The sequence below is a fragment of the Electrophorus electricus genome, chromosome 19, assembly GCF_041902795.1.
Source record: "Electrophorus electricus isolate QZ-2024a chromosome 19, ASM4190279v1, whole genome shotgun sequence".
Taxonomy (NCBI): Eukaryota; Metazoa; Chordata; class Actinopteri; order Gymnotiformes; family Gymnotidae; genus Electrophorus; species Electrophorus electricus.
Genome location: NC_137515.1, coordinates 12,426,318 through 12,445,170, shown reverse-complemented (window position 1 = coordinate 12,445,170; position 18,853 = coordinate 12,426,318). Strand labels below are relative to the sequence as shown.

At 40.3% G+C, this 18,853-nt stretch overlaps 1 protein-coding gene across 2 annotated transcripts; it reads right to left on the bottom strand.

Moving 5' to 3' along the window:
- Positions 1-91: 91 nt before the first annotated feature.
- Positions 92-17,509, bottom strand: chd1 (chromodomain helicase DNA binding protein 1). 2 transcript variants are annotated; one of them, XM_027008999.3, is made up of 37 exons: positions 17,192-17,509; positions 15,426-15,586; positions 14,666-14,873; positions 14,193-14,309; positions 13,839-13,897; positions 13,580-13,735; positions 13,164-13,429; positions 12,767-12,992; positions 12,549-12,649; positions 12,267-12,445; positions 12,019-12,143; positions 11,315-11,531; positions 10,943-11,032; positions 10,475-10,665; positions 10,037-10,225; positions 9,635-9,797; positions 9,164-9,316; positions 8,951-9,022; positions 8,715-8,864; positions 8,305-8,453; positions 8,072-8,168; positions 7,753-7,848; positions 7,481-7,657; positions 7,063-7,223; positions 6,866-6,907; positions 6,569-6,702; positions 6,271-6,409; positions 5,953-6,103; positions 5,722-5,844; positions 4,697-4,837; positions 3,695-3,985; positions 3,404-3,535; positions 2,891-3,069; positions 2,706-2,805; positions 2,486-2,537; positions 1,997-2,219; positions 92-1,764 (listed from the first exon to the last, which is right to left on the bottom strand). In XM_027008999.3, exons 2-37 carry the CDS (start codon positions 15,476-15,478, stop codon positions 1,407-1,409), a joined length of 5,460 nt encoding a protein of 1,819 aa, XP_026864800.2. In that variant the 5' UTR covers positions 15,479-15,586; positions 17,192-17,509; the 3' UTR covers positions 92-1,406. The 2 variants fall into 2 exon arrangements, with proteins under 2 accessions (XP_026864800.2, XP_081558091.1); XM_081701965.1 differs by having other exon boundaries at positions 15,426-15,480.
- Between the last annotated feature and the right edge of the window lie 1,344 nt (positions 17,510-18,853).

The window sequence follows — 18,853 nt, the reverse complement described above, 5'->3', positions numbered from 1 at the left end:
TGTGTAAACATGAAACTGCATTAAAAGAATATAAATTCCTTAAAATAGTGGCATAGAAACTGTTCTCTGGAAAAAACAATTTAAAACCAGATTACAGGTGAAAACAGTGATTTGAGTTTAATGACTTTATAAACAATTATATAAAACAATTTTTAAAAATTCATGCATTTTCAGTGTAAATTTGATTTGAAATATAGAGGAGATCTATATACAGTGTGTACTGTAACAGCATTTTGACTTGATCAGGCCGTTCACCAGAAATACACTTGGGCTGCATAGAAGATTTTACATTATTGCCTACATTTTATATATATATTTATATTTATAAAAAGACAAAGGTGGAATTCCTTTAAAAAACAAAAAAATCCTAATTCAAGTTCAAATAAGTGCCTCTAGCTATACTCAACCCCTCACACTGTTTTTATTACATGATGTAGCTAATATGAGGCTGTTTGCTAAACTTACACATTAACTGAATTAACCAAAAAGAGAGACCAAAGGAAGCCCCTAGACAGGAATACACAAATGGAATAGTTTCCCCATTCCCCAATTTACATTCCAAATAGTATCATTTAGATAGACTGTCATATGGAAACCAAACTGTTAACACAACTGACAAAAAAGCCTGAGTTGATGGGGAAAGGGAACATCTAGGTCAAAGAGGAAAAAATAAAAGCCTGAGAAGAAAAAGCCCATTTGATTTACTTTTATACAATAATTTACAGTAGTACAATTTGTGAGAGGGACATTTTCAGATGCTCATAAAACAGAATCCAGATTTTTTACAGCTGAGAGAATTAAATAATTCAAACATGATGGAAAAATAAACACAGAAAAAGTCGGCAGGGTGGTCACAAGAGAACATTGTAAACGAGGTACTGTGAAAGGTGAACACCAGTCCTTCAGACCTGTTAAGATGAAAGACCCTTTAAAAAAAAACCTCTGCATCATAAAGGCAATATATTATGCCATTTTCCTCTGCTCAAACACTTGTCTTAAAAAAAAAAGTCAAGGGCTGTAGTACATTGCAAATATGATAAGGTCAATGCCAGGATCCAGTGTTAAATGGCGGTACAATATGTGAGCATGGGATTCTTGTGTCCAAATAAAGGGGAAAAAATGGGGGGTGGGGGGGGTGGGAGTAGTCAATTTATAAAAATAATTAAAAAAAAACAAAAACATTACACTGCTGCACCTAAGAAAAGGTGCAAGAAAAGACTCTTAAATACAAAAATATGCCATTTGTGTTCGTTCTCCAGCTAGTCAAAGTCAGCCTGGAGAAGAGAGGACAGGTGAGAAAGGGAGAGGAGGGCACGGGGCCTGAAGAGGATCCCATGCGCAGTACAGCGGCCGACAGTCCCATAAGGCATTTCCTGCGTTTGAGTTGTCTATGGCTGACTGAGACGCTATGTCTTGCGGCTGCCCCAGACCTGCTCGGGCGTGCTCTTGTGGTCAGATGAGTACTCGAAGGGCGAGCGGTGGCCCATGGGTGAGCGCGAGTCATAGGGTGAACGCTGGTCTCGAGGGGAACGGGGCCCACTCCCTGACACCCGGTGATCCATCTGCCAGTCCGAGTGGTAGCGGTAGTCTCGAGAGGGCTTGTGGTGACTGTAGTCGGAACTGGATCGATGTTCCGAATGGGACCGGTGGTCCGTGTGGGAACGGTGCTCTGAGTGCAGCCGGTCCTTGGAGCTACTGTCTGACCAATGGTCTCGACTGGAGCGGTGATCCTCTAGCTTCCTATGCTTGCTGTCGCTGTAGTATCTAGGAAAAGGCACAAGTATGTGGAAAACTAAAATAAATTTAAGTCTCCAAAACAGAATACCTTCATTTGAACATAAAGCAAGATCACAGATGCATGTACTTAAAAATGCCAAACAAAACCTTTCAAATCCCCTCTATGAAACAGCATTGCCACCCTAAAAAAATGGTGCCCTACAGTAAACATATCTATCTCATCAAGGCTATAAGGTGGTGGCTGATGTGCGTTTCTCACCTGCTGTCTTGGCGCTCTCTGTAGTGGTCACGCTCGCGGTGGTCCTTGCCATTGCTGAAGGAGGTATATGGCCTCTTCCTGGTATCTGAGCCCTTCCTGTAAGAGTCACTGGGGTGGCGCTCTTTACCCTGTTCATGACTACGCGAGGCTGAGTGGTGCCGCTCCGAGCTGTAGCTATCCCTGCTGCTCTCGTCCTGCTGGGACTCCTTTAACCTCTCAATGTCTGAGGACACAGGACCGTGCAAATGGGGAAGGATTAAACATCTTAAAAATCAGTCTCAATCTAGACCAGAATAAGTCTGACCCTTTCTTACTTGTCCTCAGTGAGAAAGATGACCTAGGCTATTAAAAACTTTCATACATACAGGACTCTCATTCTATCCATTTATCTTTCTATACCCATGTTCTGTACACCCTGTCTTTTAAAGACCAGCTGAATTGGATAGATTTTTGAAACAAACATAAGAAATGCAAATGAAAGGAACACACCTGTGTGTTTAAAGGCTTGTGTATTTACAGTGCTAGTGTTTTGGTCCGCCACCTGAAACAAACCAACCACAAATGTTATGATTACACCAAAGACTCACCACGTAGAGAACATTTATGGTTTTTCTTTTTGGTACAATAGAAAGCACAGACAGGCATTAAAGCACAGTGCACTCATTAGCTTTTGTTACAGCTTAAGACACCGTTGAAAACATGTCCATACCTGGGCGTTTTCCTGCCTTTTCTTGATTGCATGCTTATACAGTTTGTGCAGTTTTCTTGCATCGAATTCCGTGAATTTGGAAACAAATATCCAAAGATTTCTGAGATAAAATGAATAAAAATGAAGATGGGAGCCACAAATCCAAATGAAATTTAAGAAATGCCAATGTAGTGAATAATACATACTTCCTCCATTGCTTGATCTGCTCAGGGTTGGTGTACTCTTTTAGACAGTCCGTGATGTGGTCTCCAATTTTGATCAGGCACTGGCGTGTGTGCTCTAGCTGCTCACGCTCTGAAAGGCCTTTCTCAGGACGGTCCAGCTGCTTCAGGGCTGCCTTCACTGGTCGCATGCGTTCCTTACACTATTAAACACAGGGCGTCTCAATTTACTAATATATGTACATTACATTCTCATACCCAACAATGAATGTATTGCCTAAACACTATCCAATATAAATATTTCTGTGCTAAAGGATTTCTGTTAAATGATAAATTGTTTAGTAAAAAGGTTTCCTCTTTTAATAGAATGAGAGGTGCACCTCCTTACCAATGGCTTTTCAAAGCAAAGCAAACCAGCTAGATGTCACATACTAAACAAGCGAAATTAATTTAACTTCTCCATGGACAAAGCAGCTCATATTACCACAGCAACTGATTCGGGTCCGGGCAGTGGGATAAGTTGGATCCAGTACTCACCACGCTGAAGGTCTTTTGGTCAAGCTCTTCCGATTCCTCCAAAACCGGAACATTTTCTCCCCCTGCTGTAATGTGTATAGGGAAATCGGCCTTTTTGCCCTTTTCCCGCGATTCAGCTTTAAGCTCCAGAATCTGCAAGATAAAACCAATTACACATTTAAAAAAGCTTAGTGCTTGACTTAATCACAGCCCATAAAAGCAAAAAGAAAGCACAACATACTGCTGCTATCTTCCGTGCATCATTAAGACTTCAAAGAGTTCAAACAAATAGTGCTTTGGCACTGCATTAACCTTCTCTGCAGGCTCCTCCACCCGGTGCACAGGTTCCACAGGCTTGTTCTCCTTTTTCTCTTTTAGCTCCTTCTTTTCTTTGCCGTCACGGCCTTCCTCCCTTTTCACCTCTTTCTTCACCTCCCTCTCTTTTGTTTCCTTCTCCTCTGGCTCTCTGATGTGGGGTTCTGGCTCTGGTTCCTCCTCCTCCTCCTCCTCCTCCTCCTCCCCCTCCTCCTCCTCCTCCTCCTTCACCACGCGATCAGAGGCTCTCCCCCTTCTTGTGGGCAGTGGTTTGACTGGAGGCGATTCCTGTACAGGGGGAGTGTAAACATGATACAGGAGCAATGTGTTTTTTCAAGGTTTAGACTAGCATCTTTCCATCAACTAACGGGGAAAAATTTAAGGCTATGGTTTAAAAGTGAAGCGTATTTTTCCATAAATCAAGACAGATTCTTTGAGCTTTGAAGTTATCTGCTTGTTTGCAACTGCTTTCTACTAGCTATGAGCAAGCAGCAACTACATGCCAAATGAAGCCAACCATATAAAAGTCTAAGTCATCGATGATCACTGGTGAAATGACAGTCCAGGAGTAATTTTCTTTGATGATAACTCATTAGCACGGGAGCAACCTTCAGTTTTGTTTTAACGTACAGGTTCTGAGTATGGAAGGTCCACAAACAAGATTATTTGTGCTTCAACCTTCATAACAAGACTTGCTCAGTGAATCATAGATTTAGGCAGGAAAGATTGTTTTAAAGTTTCAACAAAACTAAAAAAAAACCAAACAAACCCATATTTCCCTTGTACTATAACTGGCCGAGGGAAATTGCTAGTTAGATCGCTCTAACAACCAGAGAGAGAGAGTGCGAGTGCAAGAGAGAGAGAGAGCGAGCGAGCGAGCGAGCGAGCTTTGTTTGTTATGGGGCATTTTAATGCAGAATCATGGGCTACATTAGATATAAAGCCTGTCTTTAGTGATTATACAGCATGGCTGCTGCAGTCCAGCATAGGCAGACAAACCTTTTCCTCCTCCTTGTCTTCCTCATCCTCTGAGCTCTTCTCTGAGGGAGGAGCAGAGGACAGGCTGTTGGACACTTCGTCAACCTTCGGTTTCACAGCTTTGTTCTTCTTCCCCCGGGGTTTCCTCTTTCGAGAGTTTGCCTGTGGTGCACACAGTTCCATCAGCACATGTACAAAGTAATCACTAGCCAAAAAGCGAGACCAAGTGCCATGCATGTAGTATAATGTTTAATAAATGCTTAATAAACAACCAATTTACTCTATATCCAGCATTTCCCCCCAAAACTCTAAGTGGCTTGTTATTTCTTAGAGAATTTCCAAACAGAACGCTCTTTTAATGCATTCTCTCCATGCACGAGTTGTGTCTGACAATTAGAGGATAGAGAGCAAGCTGGTGAGGAATGTGGTTTCCTGTGCACTCAAGCATATAACCACCGGGGCTGCAGCATTCTGTTTACAACCTACAATGCTGCACATAATCAGCTCCTCAAAAGGTGATGTGATTATCCTCAGATTATGGAATTTTACTGACTATATTAATGCCTAATAGATATGAAATCTATATCAATAATAAATTATGTGCATGAACTACTAGAGCATTCCAAGCAAAAATCCTCAAATGTGATGAAGTAACTGCAATGTGTATGGCTGTATGTTTTAGAATAAAAGTAAACCTGTCATTTGCTTTATTATAAAGTTGAAACAAACTAACTTTCAAATTCATAATTATAGCTACAGAGGCAAGAATCAGGCATTTTGACATCCTTTTCTTTCTTTTTTTTTTTTTTTTTTTTATACACACAGTCATGACTGACATACATAGACATCATACCCACACACCAACCCTTTTAAAATCAAAAAGGTATTGGTGGTAGACCTAAAAAAAAAAAAAAAAAAAAAGGGGCAGCAAATAGAGGAACATGAAATATTTGTCCAATGACTACAGTCACTTAATATTTAAATACTTTTAAAACAAATTAGTGGTGCAAAATATGTTTCTGCCGGATCACTAAAGGTGTTCTCACCGTGCCCGTTTGCCGCTGGGCCTCCTTCTTGGCGAGATCCTTGCTGAGTAATTTGATGAGGTAGTCAGCTCGTGTCTGAAGCTGTTTGGCCTGTGGCTTTTTATCAGGGTCATCTGGTAAAAGCTGATTAAACAAGAAACAAAAGATGTTACCCTGATCAGAGAAACAACAGAGCCACATTGATTATACACAATAGAGCAGTTGAAAAAGCTGAAAAAGTCCTCATCATACCTTGTGGGTGAGGTTGAGGTCTGGGTCCATCTTGATCATTTCCCAGCTCCCATAGCCATATTCATAAATCCCAATAAGCAGACTGGAATCATCCTCTTTACCCCAATCAATATCAAAATGAGCTGCCTTTGCATGGCAAGGAAGCATGTACCTGAGTAAATGGAATCTATTTTATTCTCACATTTACAATTTAGTTTATATATCATAGTTTGTACAACTCAAAAGGCAGCTTTAAGCACTCTAAGACAAAAGAAGAATATTTTGCAAGGCATTGTAAGTGAAAGAATAAAAATCATTTGGTGCATGTCAGATAGATACCTCTTCCTCTCCTCTGGGTCTGCAGGAATGGCCTTGTGCAGTGGTGCCAGTTCCTCCTCATGTGAGATTACTAGCTTAGCATTTACTTGAACCCCTGAAATCCTGAAGGTGGGTCCTTTCACCTTTCCTCTCCTGCCTCCTAAAAAACACAAGGCAGATAAACATGGATTACAAAAACAATAAACAAAACATCGGTAGCAGTGCCATCCTGCTAACAAGAACAAAAATCTCATAATGAAGAGCTAACAAATGGGAAAATGGAAAGATATATGAAACTAATTGGTTTTGAGCCACTTGCCTGAGGTCTTCTCTGGTCCACAGGGGTTTTCCCTCAGGGTTTTCAGGCAGCCATTGTGCACAGTCTCCGCCAGCCGCCTCAGGTCATGCTCCGATTTATCTACCAGATCAGCATCCCGTGCAATAGCATCCAACCTGTTATATGGAGGCAGATAAGTGAAGGTAAAATAGCAAATATGAATAGAGAACTGTCTTAAAGCAATGGAATATATATATATATATATATAAAAAAAAAAAAAAAAAAAAAAAAAAAAAAAAAAAAAAAAAAAAAAAAAAGCAATTGCAATATCACATTTACCTTTCCAAAGGCCCACCAAATTTCTTGTAGCTTTTGATAAATCTATTTAGGAAAAAAAAGCTGCAGTGAAATGTTGTGCATTTTACAGCAATATTCTAGTTGCTTCAAACAAATACTTTTCTAATGACATGTTTTTAACATTCCACATTATAACGGTTGTGATTTAGGCTCATCAGCTGCAAGGCAGTGGTAATTACCTCCGGATTTCAGCATCACTGAAGCCCTTGATATTCTCTCGTGGAATAGTTCGAGGTCTGCCTCGCTTCTTGGGCCGCTTTCGGTCTGAGGCAGAGTCACTATCCGAGCCAGAGTATCTTCTGTTCCGACTGCGTCGGCCATCGTTTCCGTTGAAGCTTATCTAAAAGTATAGTTCAATATTATAATTAATAATGAATAATATTACATGAGTATGGTCATGAGAGAAATACAACATTCCGCTTAAATGTGAAACTTTCCATGAAACATTCAGAAATCTCTTCACAAGCAAAAACAACGAGCAAAAGCTCAGCCCAACATTAATTATTAGAAAACAGCTTTGGACATCAAATGACATTCATAAACATTTACTGAGCAATTCATTTTGGACAAATAGCCTCCATTTGAATAGCCTCTGACCTGCTTGGCACATTTCCTCATGCGCGGCAACATGTAGATCTCCGCTAGTTCTTTCTGCCTTTCCTCCTCTTCCAACCTCCGCCGCTGCTCTTCTGGGATGATTTCATCCCAGTTCTTCTGATTGCTGTCTGTGTCCATATCTATCTCCTCCTCCTCCATCATAGAGAAGTTTGCCACCTTGAGGAGAAAACAAGAAGTGAACAGTGGAAGGTAGCACTTTACAAGTGTGTATATAACAGCTACCAAAGTGAGCATCAATACATATGAATTACCTTGAACTGTGATAAAAGTTCTTCTCCTACTGTAGATGGGCCAGGGTCATTTTCCCTAGTCTCTGCTCTCTTCAGAATCTCATCAATATCCATCTCCTGCAGGAGAAAGCAAACCCATTAATACCCATAATTGCCCTTGTTAGCCATAGGCATATGCAGCTCAGCCAAAGTGTCAGAGCAGAGTGATTGCAAAATTCTTTGTGCAGAAACTACCGTAGTTCCACTTGCTTATTCTAGTCTAAATATAAACACAATGCACAGACAAAATTAATGGTCTTTGATCAATTTTCAAGTTAACGTGGCAAAAGTATCAACATACCTGGGGCTCCTGCTCCTCTCCCTCTGGCTCTTTGAAGAGTTCTTCAGCACCAAACTTCAAAATGGCAGACAGCTCCTCTTTGTTAAAAGGGGTGGAACTGCTTACAAATGCCAGAACAAGAAAGGAGCATAAAAAAAGTGTCCTAATGTAGAAATTAAGGCAACAACATAAACCTTCACTTGGTGAGAAATAAGTGAAACAAAATGAGATGGCATGAGGTAATGCAACGTCACCTGGAGGGGGCAGCACCAGTATGAAGGACAGTCTTCCCTGTGGTGTCCATCCTCTGAATCACAAGGTGGTCCAGCACCATCTTTTTCTTGGCTCGCTCAATGATATCTTCCTCCACAGATCCTTTAGTGACCAGACGATAAATATTTACCTGAGGGAAATGAAAGCACATAGGCACAGTCATTAGCAGAAGGTTGCCAAATACACCAGCAAATATACTCATTACACTAACTCATTCAATGGAGCATTTTAAAGGACCCCTTTAACCAAAGATGTTAAGAATCAATATAAGAAAATAAGGACAAATTAATGACATAGTAAAGGACATTTAGCATTTATACAAATTATTTCCCAGTCTCATATCATTCTATATTATTAATTATCAAAAGTATTATTTTAGGAAGCAATTTACCTGTCGCTTCTGCCCTATCCTATGAGCTCTGGCCTGGGCCTGCAGATCATTCTGAGGATTCCAGTCCGAGTCAAAGATGACCACAGTGTCTGCAGAGGCTAGGTTAATGCCAAGGCCTCCCGCTCGCGTGGACAAGAGGAAGCAGAAATCCTGCAAAGGCATGTGTTCATGACAGATGTTCAGTTTGTTAGCCCTCTTAAGGTACAAGGCACATGCAAGTCAGTTCCCACATGTACCTCAGAGCCTTCTGCATTGAAATGATCCAATGCCTGCTTCCTCATTTCGCCTTTGATGGAACCGTCCAATCGCTGGAAGAAAAAAACATTTTATTTAAACTTTAACCGACCCCCTCCCCTGTTTACTAGCATCATCCAGATACATTTTCTGTAATCAACCTTGATGTTCCCGAACAGCAAACACAACAGTGAGAGCAAAAGCACTCCACTCACTTGGAAAAGAAACTGGCGACTCTTCAGGTACTCGGCCAGGATGTCCAGCATCCGGACCATTTGCGAGAAGATGAGCACACGGTGGCCACGCTCCTTCAGCCGCACCAGAAGCTTGTCCAGGAGGACCAGCTTCCCACTACTTCGGATCAGATGCTGAGGATAGGGTGGGGCAGACTGAGTCAGCTGTCATCAAACAAGCATACTTTTCAACACATGTAGTCATATTTATAATTAAAAAAAAAAAAAAAGGAGACCAGTTTAACCAGTGATTCAAGTAGTAAAAAGGTCTCAGTCTGAAGCAAACTGTAAAGAGAAATTACAAGTAAGAAATCAATGGTATTAATATACAAGTTGGATTATCGTTGCACACAATCCTCAAACAGCACTGCTGAGATTAATAGTTTATATCAGTGGCCAACAGAGGGAGTGAAACTAAAGCAGACTGGTTTTCTCTCTTCCCCCAGCTCATACCTGCAGAGCCTCTGTTTTGTTGTAGAACTCGTTGTCCTCTGGTGGTTTGATGAGGTAGCAGTGGTTACAGCACTTCTTCAGCTCCATCATGATGTTGAGGAAGCCTGACGTGCTCCCTTTAGTGCCTTTACTCAGGGCCTTGTAGTTCCTTGTCAGGATCCACCTATGGGAGCAAATGAATTATGCCCTTAAGTTACTTAAATATTAACACTGTTCATGCAAATATATGGCTGATAATCAACAACACCTTAAAACTGCACGGTGACAGAGTTAAAGACAGGCAAGTTAGTCCTCCTCTCTGGGAAAAGTTAGGTTTTGCTGATTTTTGGCAGGATTGGTGAATGCAAGCCAAAGCCCTTGATAACTGAACAAGCAGAATGAGTGGAGATGCCATTTCCTTACTTATAGTATTGTTTCTGTATGGCACTCATCTCCACTCTGAGGATCTGCTCCACCTTGGCAGGCAGTGACTTCTCAACATCCTTCTTGACTCTGCGCAGCAGGAAGGGCTCCAGCTCCTTGTGCAGGCTGGTGTAGCCAGAGTCCCTGCCTTTACCATGCTCTTCCTCAAACAGCTCCCATGAGTGGAACCTGCATACCAACAGCCCAAAGCAAAAAGGGCAGTGATGGTGCCACCAAATTAGAGAGTGTTTGTAAAGAGAGATGGAACCAGATCTCAACACTCAAACAAAAATGACTCCAAAACAAAATGACATACTATCACAAAAAACAAGTTTGTTAAATGGCTATATAACTATGAATACCACTAATACACATTTTGCAAATGTATACCAAAATGCCTATTGTGCAAAGAGTGTTAATAATGCAGTGGAGTCATACTTCTCTGGCATAATGAAGTGGAGAAGAGACCAAAGCTCTTTGAGAGAGTTCTGCAAAGGTGTTCCTGTGATAAGGAGCCGGTGATTGGACCGGAAGTCGATCATGGTCTTATATAGCAGAGAATCGTCATTTTTCAGCCTGTGGGCCTCATCCACACCAATGAAAGCCCAGCTCACGTTCCCCAGAAATGACTGAAGATTGAGAAACATGTGGCAGCCACTTAATGCTTTATCCAGTATCTAATATTTTAGAATTATTGATTCATTATACTACAGAAATGCGACAAGCATAATTTAGAGAGAGAGAAATAAATAAACAAAAACACAAACTTTCTCTAAACCATAAGTTTTCATTTCTCTAAACCTTAAAAGAAAATAAAAATGAAAGTAAAACTGATTGTATATTGTAGCCAACACAAAGCAAGAGTGAAGGAGTGAGCTAATGTAGGATTTTAGACCAGTACCATACCTTATCTTTCAAAAGAATTTCATATGTAGTGAGGAGGATGTTGAACTTTAGCCGCTTGTTCTGCACATGCATCCACTCATGTGTTCTAATCTAAATATAAACAGCACAATACTTTGTGATAACTACAAAGCACACTGTAAACAAACAAGACAAAACTCTGTAGACTTCCATGGAACAAGGACTGACTGGACACTGGCAGCATGACTGCTGTACACTGGACTAGGTGATGTGTTTGGTTAAAAGGGAAAGAATAATAATAAATAAGGCCAGAGTTTTAAATGCATTATTTTTTGAATAGCACAAACAGAAGATTATGTAGCTGTATCTGATCTCACAATGGGAAAAGCTTGGATTCAGTGTGTAGTTTCATACCATGGTCCTACTGTTGATATCGCCCAGATAGACCACCACGTTCATCTGTGGGGCCCAAAGCTGAATCTCTCTCTGCCAGGAGGTGAGGGTAGACAAGGGAACCACCAGCAGAAAAGGTCCATAGAGTTGGTGCTCGTTGAACAGGTAGTTCAAAAATGAGATGGTCTGAATGGTTTTTCCCAGGCCCATCTCATCTGCTAGAATACAACTGTTCCCCCTGAAGGAAGAAAGGGATATTAACAACACGCTTAAAACACCATAAAGTTAGTTCGTCCAAACAACAAACTTAAGTGACCATCATAGTTGCCTTTGCAAGCTATGGAAGGCTCAGAGAACCCTCACATTCTGTGAAAAAAAGAAAGCATGTTTGAAATTCACTCATTCACTTCAAGTGAATCAAAAACATGGCAAATCAGAATTATAGGCTGATTCAGGGGGTGCCTTCTTGGTTGGTAATTAATGACATTCAACCAATCAAAACTCAGTATATTTCAGCAATGAAACTATATAATCGAGATCCTGTTACATAGCTCATGTTTTATAAAATACCCAGTTAACAGCAATTATAAAATACAGTATAAAAAAAAATCAGCCCAAGGTAAAACACCACCATAAAGTAATTTAGCACAGAAGACTTTTCATGGGACAAAAATAAAAAATACAACTAACTGACAGATCAATCAAATAAGTGCAACTGTACGTACTTGCACCAAGAATGTGCCATCCAGTTTAAGCCATCCAACTGGTAGTCCCGTAGTTCGAGTCCATCATCGCCAATATAATGAGGCTGCTTCTTCATGGGCACAAACCGCGGCCTCTGTTTTAAAACCTGAACAAAAGCGCACATACCTTTACTGCATGAAACCATTTAAGGTGCCCACAGTACACATGTATTTATTTAAATTTCCATTTGGTTGGCATTAAAAGCATGAAGCCTCTTCTAGCTGGTTACCTTGCAGTCTCTGAAAGGGATCGTTTTGGACTGATTCCGGCTCATGTAGTCATCTATGCACTTCTGGAACTTTCTGGCAATTAGTGCGCCGTCTTCCCAGCTGCATTCAGAGTAGGGAAGCCCCTGCCATTTGCACAAGTAGTCCGGGTAGCCCGCTGCCGACTTCTGATTCGAATGGCCTGGCAAAATTGAAAGTAACGTAAGCACAGACACATATTTGGAATCAAACGACACAGGAATGTTGAAAAAGTAACCAAGTTGAGGTTAACTGTGTACATTTACCAATAATTCTCTCCACTAGCTGATACTGTGAATGCAGATCATCCATGAGCTCCTGCTGGCAGTTGAAGTACTCCACGTCCTCAGGTGAGGCTGCTTTGAGCCTGTGCATGACATGCAAAGAAAAGAGCTCAGTCCCCACAGTGGCTTCACTCCTGCAAGCGTTAAGTTCAGGAGGACAAACACAGTCCACCAGACTGCAGTCATGCTTGAGATCTTACCACTTCTTCTTCTCCTGCTCCTTCTTTTTGAAGTTGTCCAGTTTCTTCATACCCTTGACATTCTGCAGCTTTAGTGTCTCTTCGGTCTCCCAGGTGTTGTGGATGTGTGACCAGCCCTTCCATTTGATCAGGTACTGCACATCTCCTGCTTGCTTGTTAGGATTAAAGTTGGCATTGGGGTCTCCATCAGCCTCAACAGCATAGACTGTGGTGTGTGCCCCAGTGGCTGCATGTGACAAATGAAAAGTAGTGCAAAGTGTTGCTACACTATGAGAAGTGCATGCATGGGAATTTGCTCAAGCGAAGCAAAATGCATTAGAAACAGAACATATCAAGATCAATAATTACACAAATCTAGACAACATTTCAAGTACTTGAGTTTAACAAAACATCTTACCTCCTTTCCGTCCTATTCTCATGCCCATCACTTTCTCCAGAGTTTCAAATTCATCTTCCTCAGGTGGGGGCACATCCTCACCACACACCTCCACCAGATCATCTGAGTCTGTTTTCAGCTCTTCATCCTCTTTGTAGCTTACGTTGACCGTGGCTTGTCGCCGGGGACCTGCCAAAGCCTTCTTATAGTCATCCTCCTCATCTGATGAAGAGCCTGAGGGCTTCTTTTTGGGAGCCTTGCTCTTTTTCCCATTTCTGGCATTGGTCCTAATTGAGAATATGAGCAAATTAAAACGTCAGAATTTTTCACGAAAGAACATTATTTTGAAAACTATAACAACAAATTAACCTCTAGAGGTGACAACTGGGAAGCCAGCATAACACATATGCAATTCATAAAAGCAGACATGGGCTTACTTCTTAGGTGGCTTCCGGCTTTTGACTTTGTGGCTGGGCTCGTAGTCTGAAACTGACTCTTCACTGTTCTCCTCTTCTTCCTCAGCTGAAGAATCAGAAGAGCCACTCCCTGATCCAGAGCCAGACCCAGACCCCGAGTCAGAAGATGAACCGGACCTGTTTCATGCACATTAAAAGAAACCAAAATGAGTACCAGTGAGTAATAAACACCCTGGAATCTAGAAACTGTAGATCTTGAAGCTTAATAACAAAGACTCACCCTTTACTCTTTCGCTTCCTTGACGAGTCATCATCTGAGTCATCACTGCTAGAGGAGTTCTTGGATGAAGAACATAATGCATACAGTGAGTGAAACCCAAATCAAGTTATTAAAACCAGAACGACAAGACAGTTATATATTACATCTGACATCCGACATCCGATTATGTCATTATTTCAATCTACTACAGCAATCTTTGTACTGAAGGAAGTCAATAAAAAGTGTGATCATGTAATGTGAGCACCATTAGTGCAGGCCAAACCTGTTGTGGTATTACAAGAAAAAAAAAAGAGCAGATCTGAGATCAGCATTTCAAAATCTTTTAAATAATTTCAAATGTCTGACAAGCACTACCTCATCAGAGTCACTGTTTGAAGAGCTCTGCTGCTGCTGCTGCTGCTGCTGGAGCTGCTGTTTCCTGAGCATGGCTGATTTCTGCACTGCCAGGATACTGGGATTTGACTTCCAAAACTTGGACAAAGGTAACAAAAAGCTTTAAATAAAAGGACATTACAACCCAGAGATAAATCAATCCCAATCTTCAGTACACTCTTGGTGGGGATTCACTGGTGAAAATCTGTTAACTTAGTACTAAACTTAAATGAACATCTTGACCCAAAATGCAAATATGGCTAGCAATAAAACCTGTTGAAGCTCAAGTCAAGATTAAATAATCCATATAATTCTAATGAGTGACAATTTACATTCACTGCTAGCAAAGTTTTTTTTTTACCTGACTCATTCCTCTGAACCTGGTGCAAAAAATACCCAAACCTTGATTTAATAAAATATAAATTCTTCAAATTTGTTTAGATGTAAAGCCTTACTTCTGCTGCATCAATCTTGGCAGGGTTGTTGTCCTGATTATTTTTCTCCTTGGATTTTTCAGAGTCAGAGTCAGACTGGCTGTCTGAGTCTGAGCCACTTCCTGAGTTGCTGCTCCCTGACTGGCTGCTACTGGAGCTACTACTGCTGGAGCTAGAACCAGATCCAGACCCAGACCCAGATCCAGATCCAGATTCATCATCAGAGTTACTGAAACACACAGGTACACAAGCATGCATTTGTTAGTTGTACTGGACCGCCAACAAAACTACCAAAGGATGTTATGACAGACACAGCGTACAATGTTATATTTACATTTAATGCTGAACAATAGCTCTGGTTTTAAAAACCTCCATGCTGACTACTTATTAATATATGATGTATATGACATATGCTACTACATCTTGACAAGTGGATGGCCAGGGTCACTACAGAAAGCTCAGTTTTCATACATGCCACACAGTTGCTGTGGAGGATGTTTTTTTTCTTTAAAACATTCCATCATGGATGTGGGAGCCATATCTGAACATCAGCTAAAGAGTACACAACTGCATTATTAAGCAATGATTTTACCTATTAAGCCTTCAGTTCTGACTGTGGACAACATGTCAACCTTGTACAGTATGGACATTAAACTCTATCCAAACATTCAAAGTAACAGCACTACTTTGCACACATAGAACTGCACATTAATTTGCCATAATATTTTATAACGGTAACCAAATCATTTCAGGTTTCCAAATAAACATTTGACTTTATTACCTGGATTCTCCACTGCTGTTGCTCACACTTTCATCTTCACTGCGGCCATCCATGTCTGTGGGTCAAATATTTCGGGTTTCCAAAACAACCAAATGTTTGTGTCTATGTATAATTAGGTTCTCAGATGTTCTAAACCTCCAGCCCTATGCAGTGAAGCTCACCTAAAGTGACAAATAGGATGGTTAGTGCATTTGGGTCTAGACAGGCTTTCAAAATGACAATTTTTACAATTTCAATGAAATTGCTTGATTGGAGAGATTTGAAGTCTGTGTTTAAGTAAAAAGCTGAACTTAATGAAACACTCAAAATTTAAAATGACAATCAATATGAAAAGTTTGTAATCAAAATCTTAACCATCAGCCAAAGCATATCAACCAACAAATTATACAGAGCAATGAATAAATAAATTAGAGGAAATAAAAGCAGGCTGTAAATAAAAATATAAATTTTTGTCATTATGTATGTGTGTGTGTGTATTATTCTATATCAACTGGTGTCACCCAGTCTTTCTGCGTCTAGCTCACTAGCTCAAAAAGAATACGCATGGTAAACTAGCTTTCCTAAATGAATGAACTCGTACAGAAGGCCAAGTGTACAGCTAATTATTTTGGCCGGCGTATTAAAAATAACAGCTTGTTGTACTTAGCATATTTTGTATAAAACAAAATAAACAAACTGCTTCTACTGACAAAACTGACAAGTACCTAGTATTATTTTGATACCGCATAGGCCTGGTATCAGGCCTACGCAGCGTGAAACTCGGATTCAGGCGGACTCTCCTGGACAATGCCCCCAAACAAGTGTCCCCACAGCACAGACCCCGAGGATGCTCGTCCTCAGCATGCCGACAAAGATGTTAATTGTGCGGAGGTGTAAACACAAGCTTTAAAGCGAACTGTTAACGTCAACGTTAATGTTATGAAGTATTTAACTCTCCCAAAGCAAGACTGCAATTCGCGGTACATTTCAAATTCAGTGCTGAAGCGCAGCCTAGCCTTGAGCTAGCAGGCTAGCGTTTCTTGGTTAGAAGGAAAGTTGCTGTGTAGCATGCTAGCAAGCGATATAGCACGATATGCTACTGTTTGGCAATAAGAGAAGCGTGTTAGCTGTTTGGCTAACACAATGTTTTACCAGAATATACACAATAATGGACGGATACAAATATTGAACGGAATTAACTGTAACTACCGTTAACACAAGAACTGGTTTTAGTCCATGTGTCACACGTTTGAATTTTACGCTGAAAATACACGGTTCTATCTTAATTTAGCCGTCTAGTCAGTTTGCTAGCCCGCTAGTTAGCTAACCTGCAATGTATGCTAGGCTAAATGGCCAACCAAACCTTTATAGAGTGTGATAGCTAGCTCTGATAGCTGGGCTTTCTGACGTTAGCTCGCATAACATGCCCAAAATGAACCCGTCTAACAAAAACACGCAAGTGTATCTAGCTGTTTTGGTTAACTATGTGTATTAAACTGTTTTAATATGCCTCTATATAATTTGATGACTTCACGGATTTACCGATCACGTTTGATGATTCCCGCACTGCATCAACTGGCTTGGGCTATATCCGCGCCGCTAACCTAACAGCCCTGAATAGTTGTTTTCATCAGTCGTTACTTCCCAAAATATGCGCAGCAAAAGCATATTCCACACTGTACCATCTTTACTGACCAAACTAAGACTACCAGCCACACAAACGAATTCCTGAACTACTTCTGACGTTAATATATTTCAAGGTTGAGCGTCGTTTTGCTTTGTGTTACCTGGCTCCAGCGGGCTGCCACTCAGCTCACTGTCCAAGTCCGACGTCCTTTTCTTGTTTTCGTATGCTAGCTAACGTTAGCAGCTAACGGTAGCTAGCTAGCTAGCTAGCTCCCCGTGAGAGCAGCCCAAAACAATCCAACTTTATGCTGAGCCAAGTTTTTAGGCTCCTTTTCCCCAACTCAAAAATGTCGTCCTTTGAAATTTAAAACACTTCTTTGTATTTCGCAAACAGAAAATATGGAAAAGATAGCAGGCATTTCAGCCGTGAGTCTTACAACAGCCGGCCTCCGCCATGACGCCGTCGTCGAGCTCACACTCAAAACGATGTCGAGGGTAGATGGAAACCCCGGGTAGTGACGTAACAATGCTCTAACCCTGGTGTCCTGAAGTGTTTTTCATATTGAAATAAAACTAATTTAAATGTTATTTTAGCAATAATAAAGTTTTAACATAACTACCTGGTTGCAAGGCCTGTTCAGCTGGAGTAACATTTTCATTGCCCAAGTTCAAAACATAGAGAAAATACTCTACCAAAAATCTATGCCATTACAAAGCTATTGTAATGTAAACATGTCGACCTAAATATTAGAAACAAAGTGATGAGAGTTTGATATTTCACATGCTTTTAATAAAACTAGGTCAATATTTAATCAGTTTGAATACATAAGTAAGCAAATAAATTAAAAAGCTCCACCCAGCATTGATTCCACATTGACACAATTTGTCATAAATGTAATATATTTGGTGCCTGAACACCAGTTTGTCCATAGTTCACATATTTCACACACCTAAATTTGAATAGTATTGTGCTCTGGGTGCCCTATGAATCAAAATCCTACTGACATATATCTGCCAAATGTCTTTTATGTGTTGTTTAATTAAAAAAATCATGTAAACAAATAAGAAGATGCTCATCCACAGGGTAAAGTCCTAGGAGAGGTAACTTTTTGTGTACTGTACTCTTGGATAATCTTTAGAAAGTCAGTCATGTGGCCGTATTTAACACCTATGAATTCTAAAAAAATGGTATCCTGCTGTAATTATCTTCTTGTTACATTTTCTGAGTAAGAAAGCTCACCAGTACAGTAAATAATAGTCACAAATTCTCTTCTAAGAAAAAAACTAAACTTTTATTTGGCAAATTGCAGAAAATGTAAATACCAATAAAAAATAAAATGCAGAAAGTTTTAAGCTTTATTTCACCCATTTGTGCCTGGAGTATAAAAGGCCCAATTTATGTTTTGTGGGCATAAAATAATTTTGGTGGATGAGCTCATCTTGGAAGTGTTGTTTTAACCCTTTATTAATTTTTCAGTCTGAGTTGATAATGATTAGTATACGAACAGATAATTTTATTGTTATTGTCTGTGCAGTAACCAATGTTCATGTAATGAATAACATAAAAATTAAATATATAAGGTTTTGGTGTATGTATGTAGCTGCTGCCAAAAACAGAATCACTTCAAATAAATACCAGTTTTAATGTCATTTACTTACTTATCCTCAAACGCTCTAGATTCATTCAAAAAACGTATTTACAGAAATACTGCACTTATTTTTTTCGCTCACATCCCAAAATCGGATCCTCACCTCCTAAATTGCGGGCCATGGGCTATAACAAAAGACATCCAGAAGGGGTCTCCAACCAACCGACACCTGGT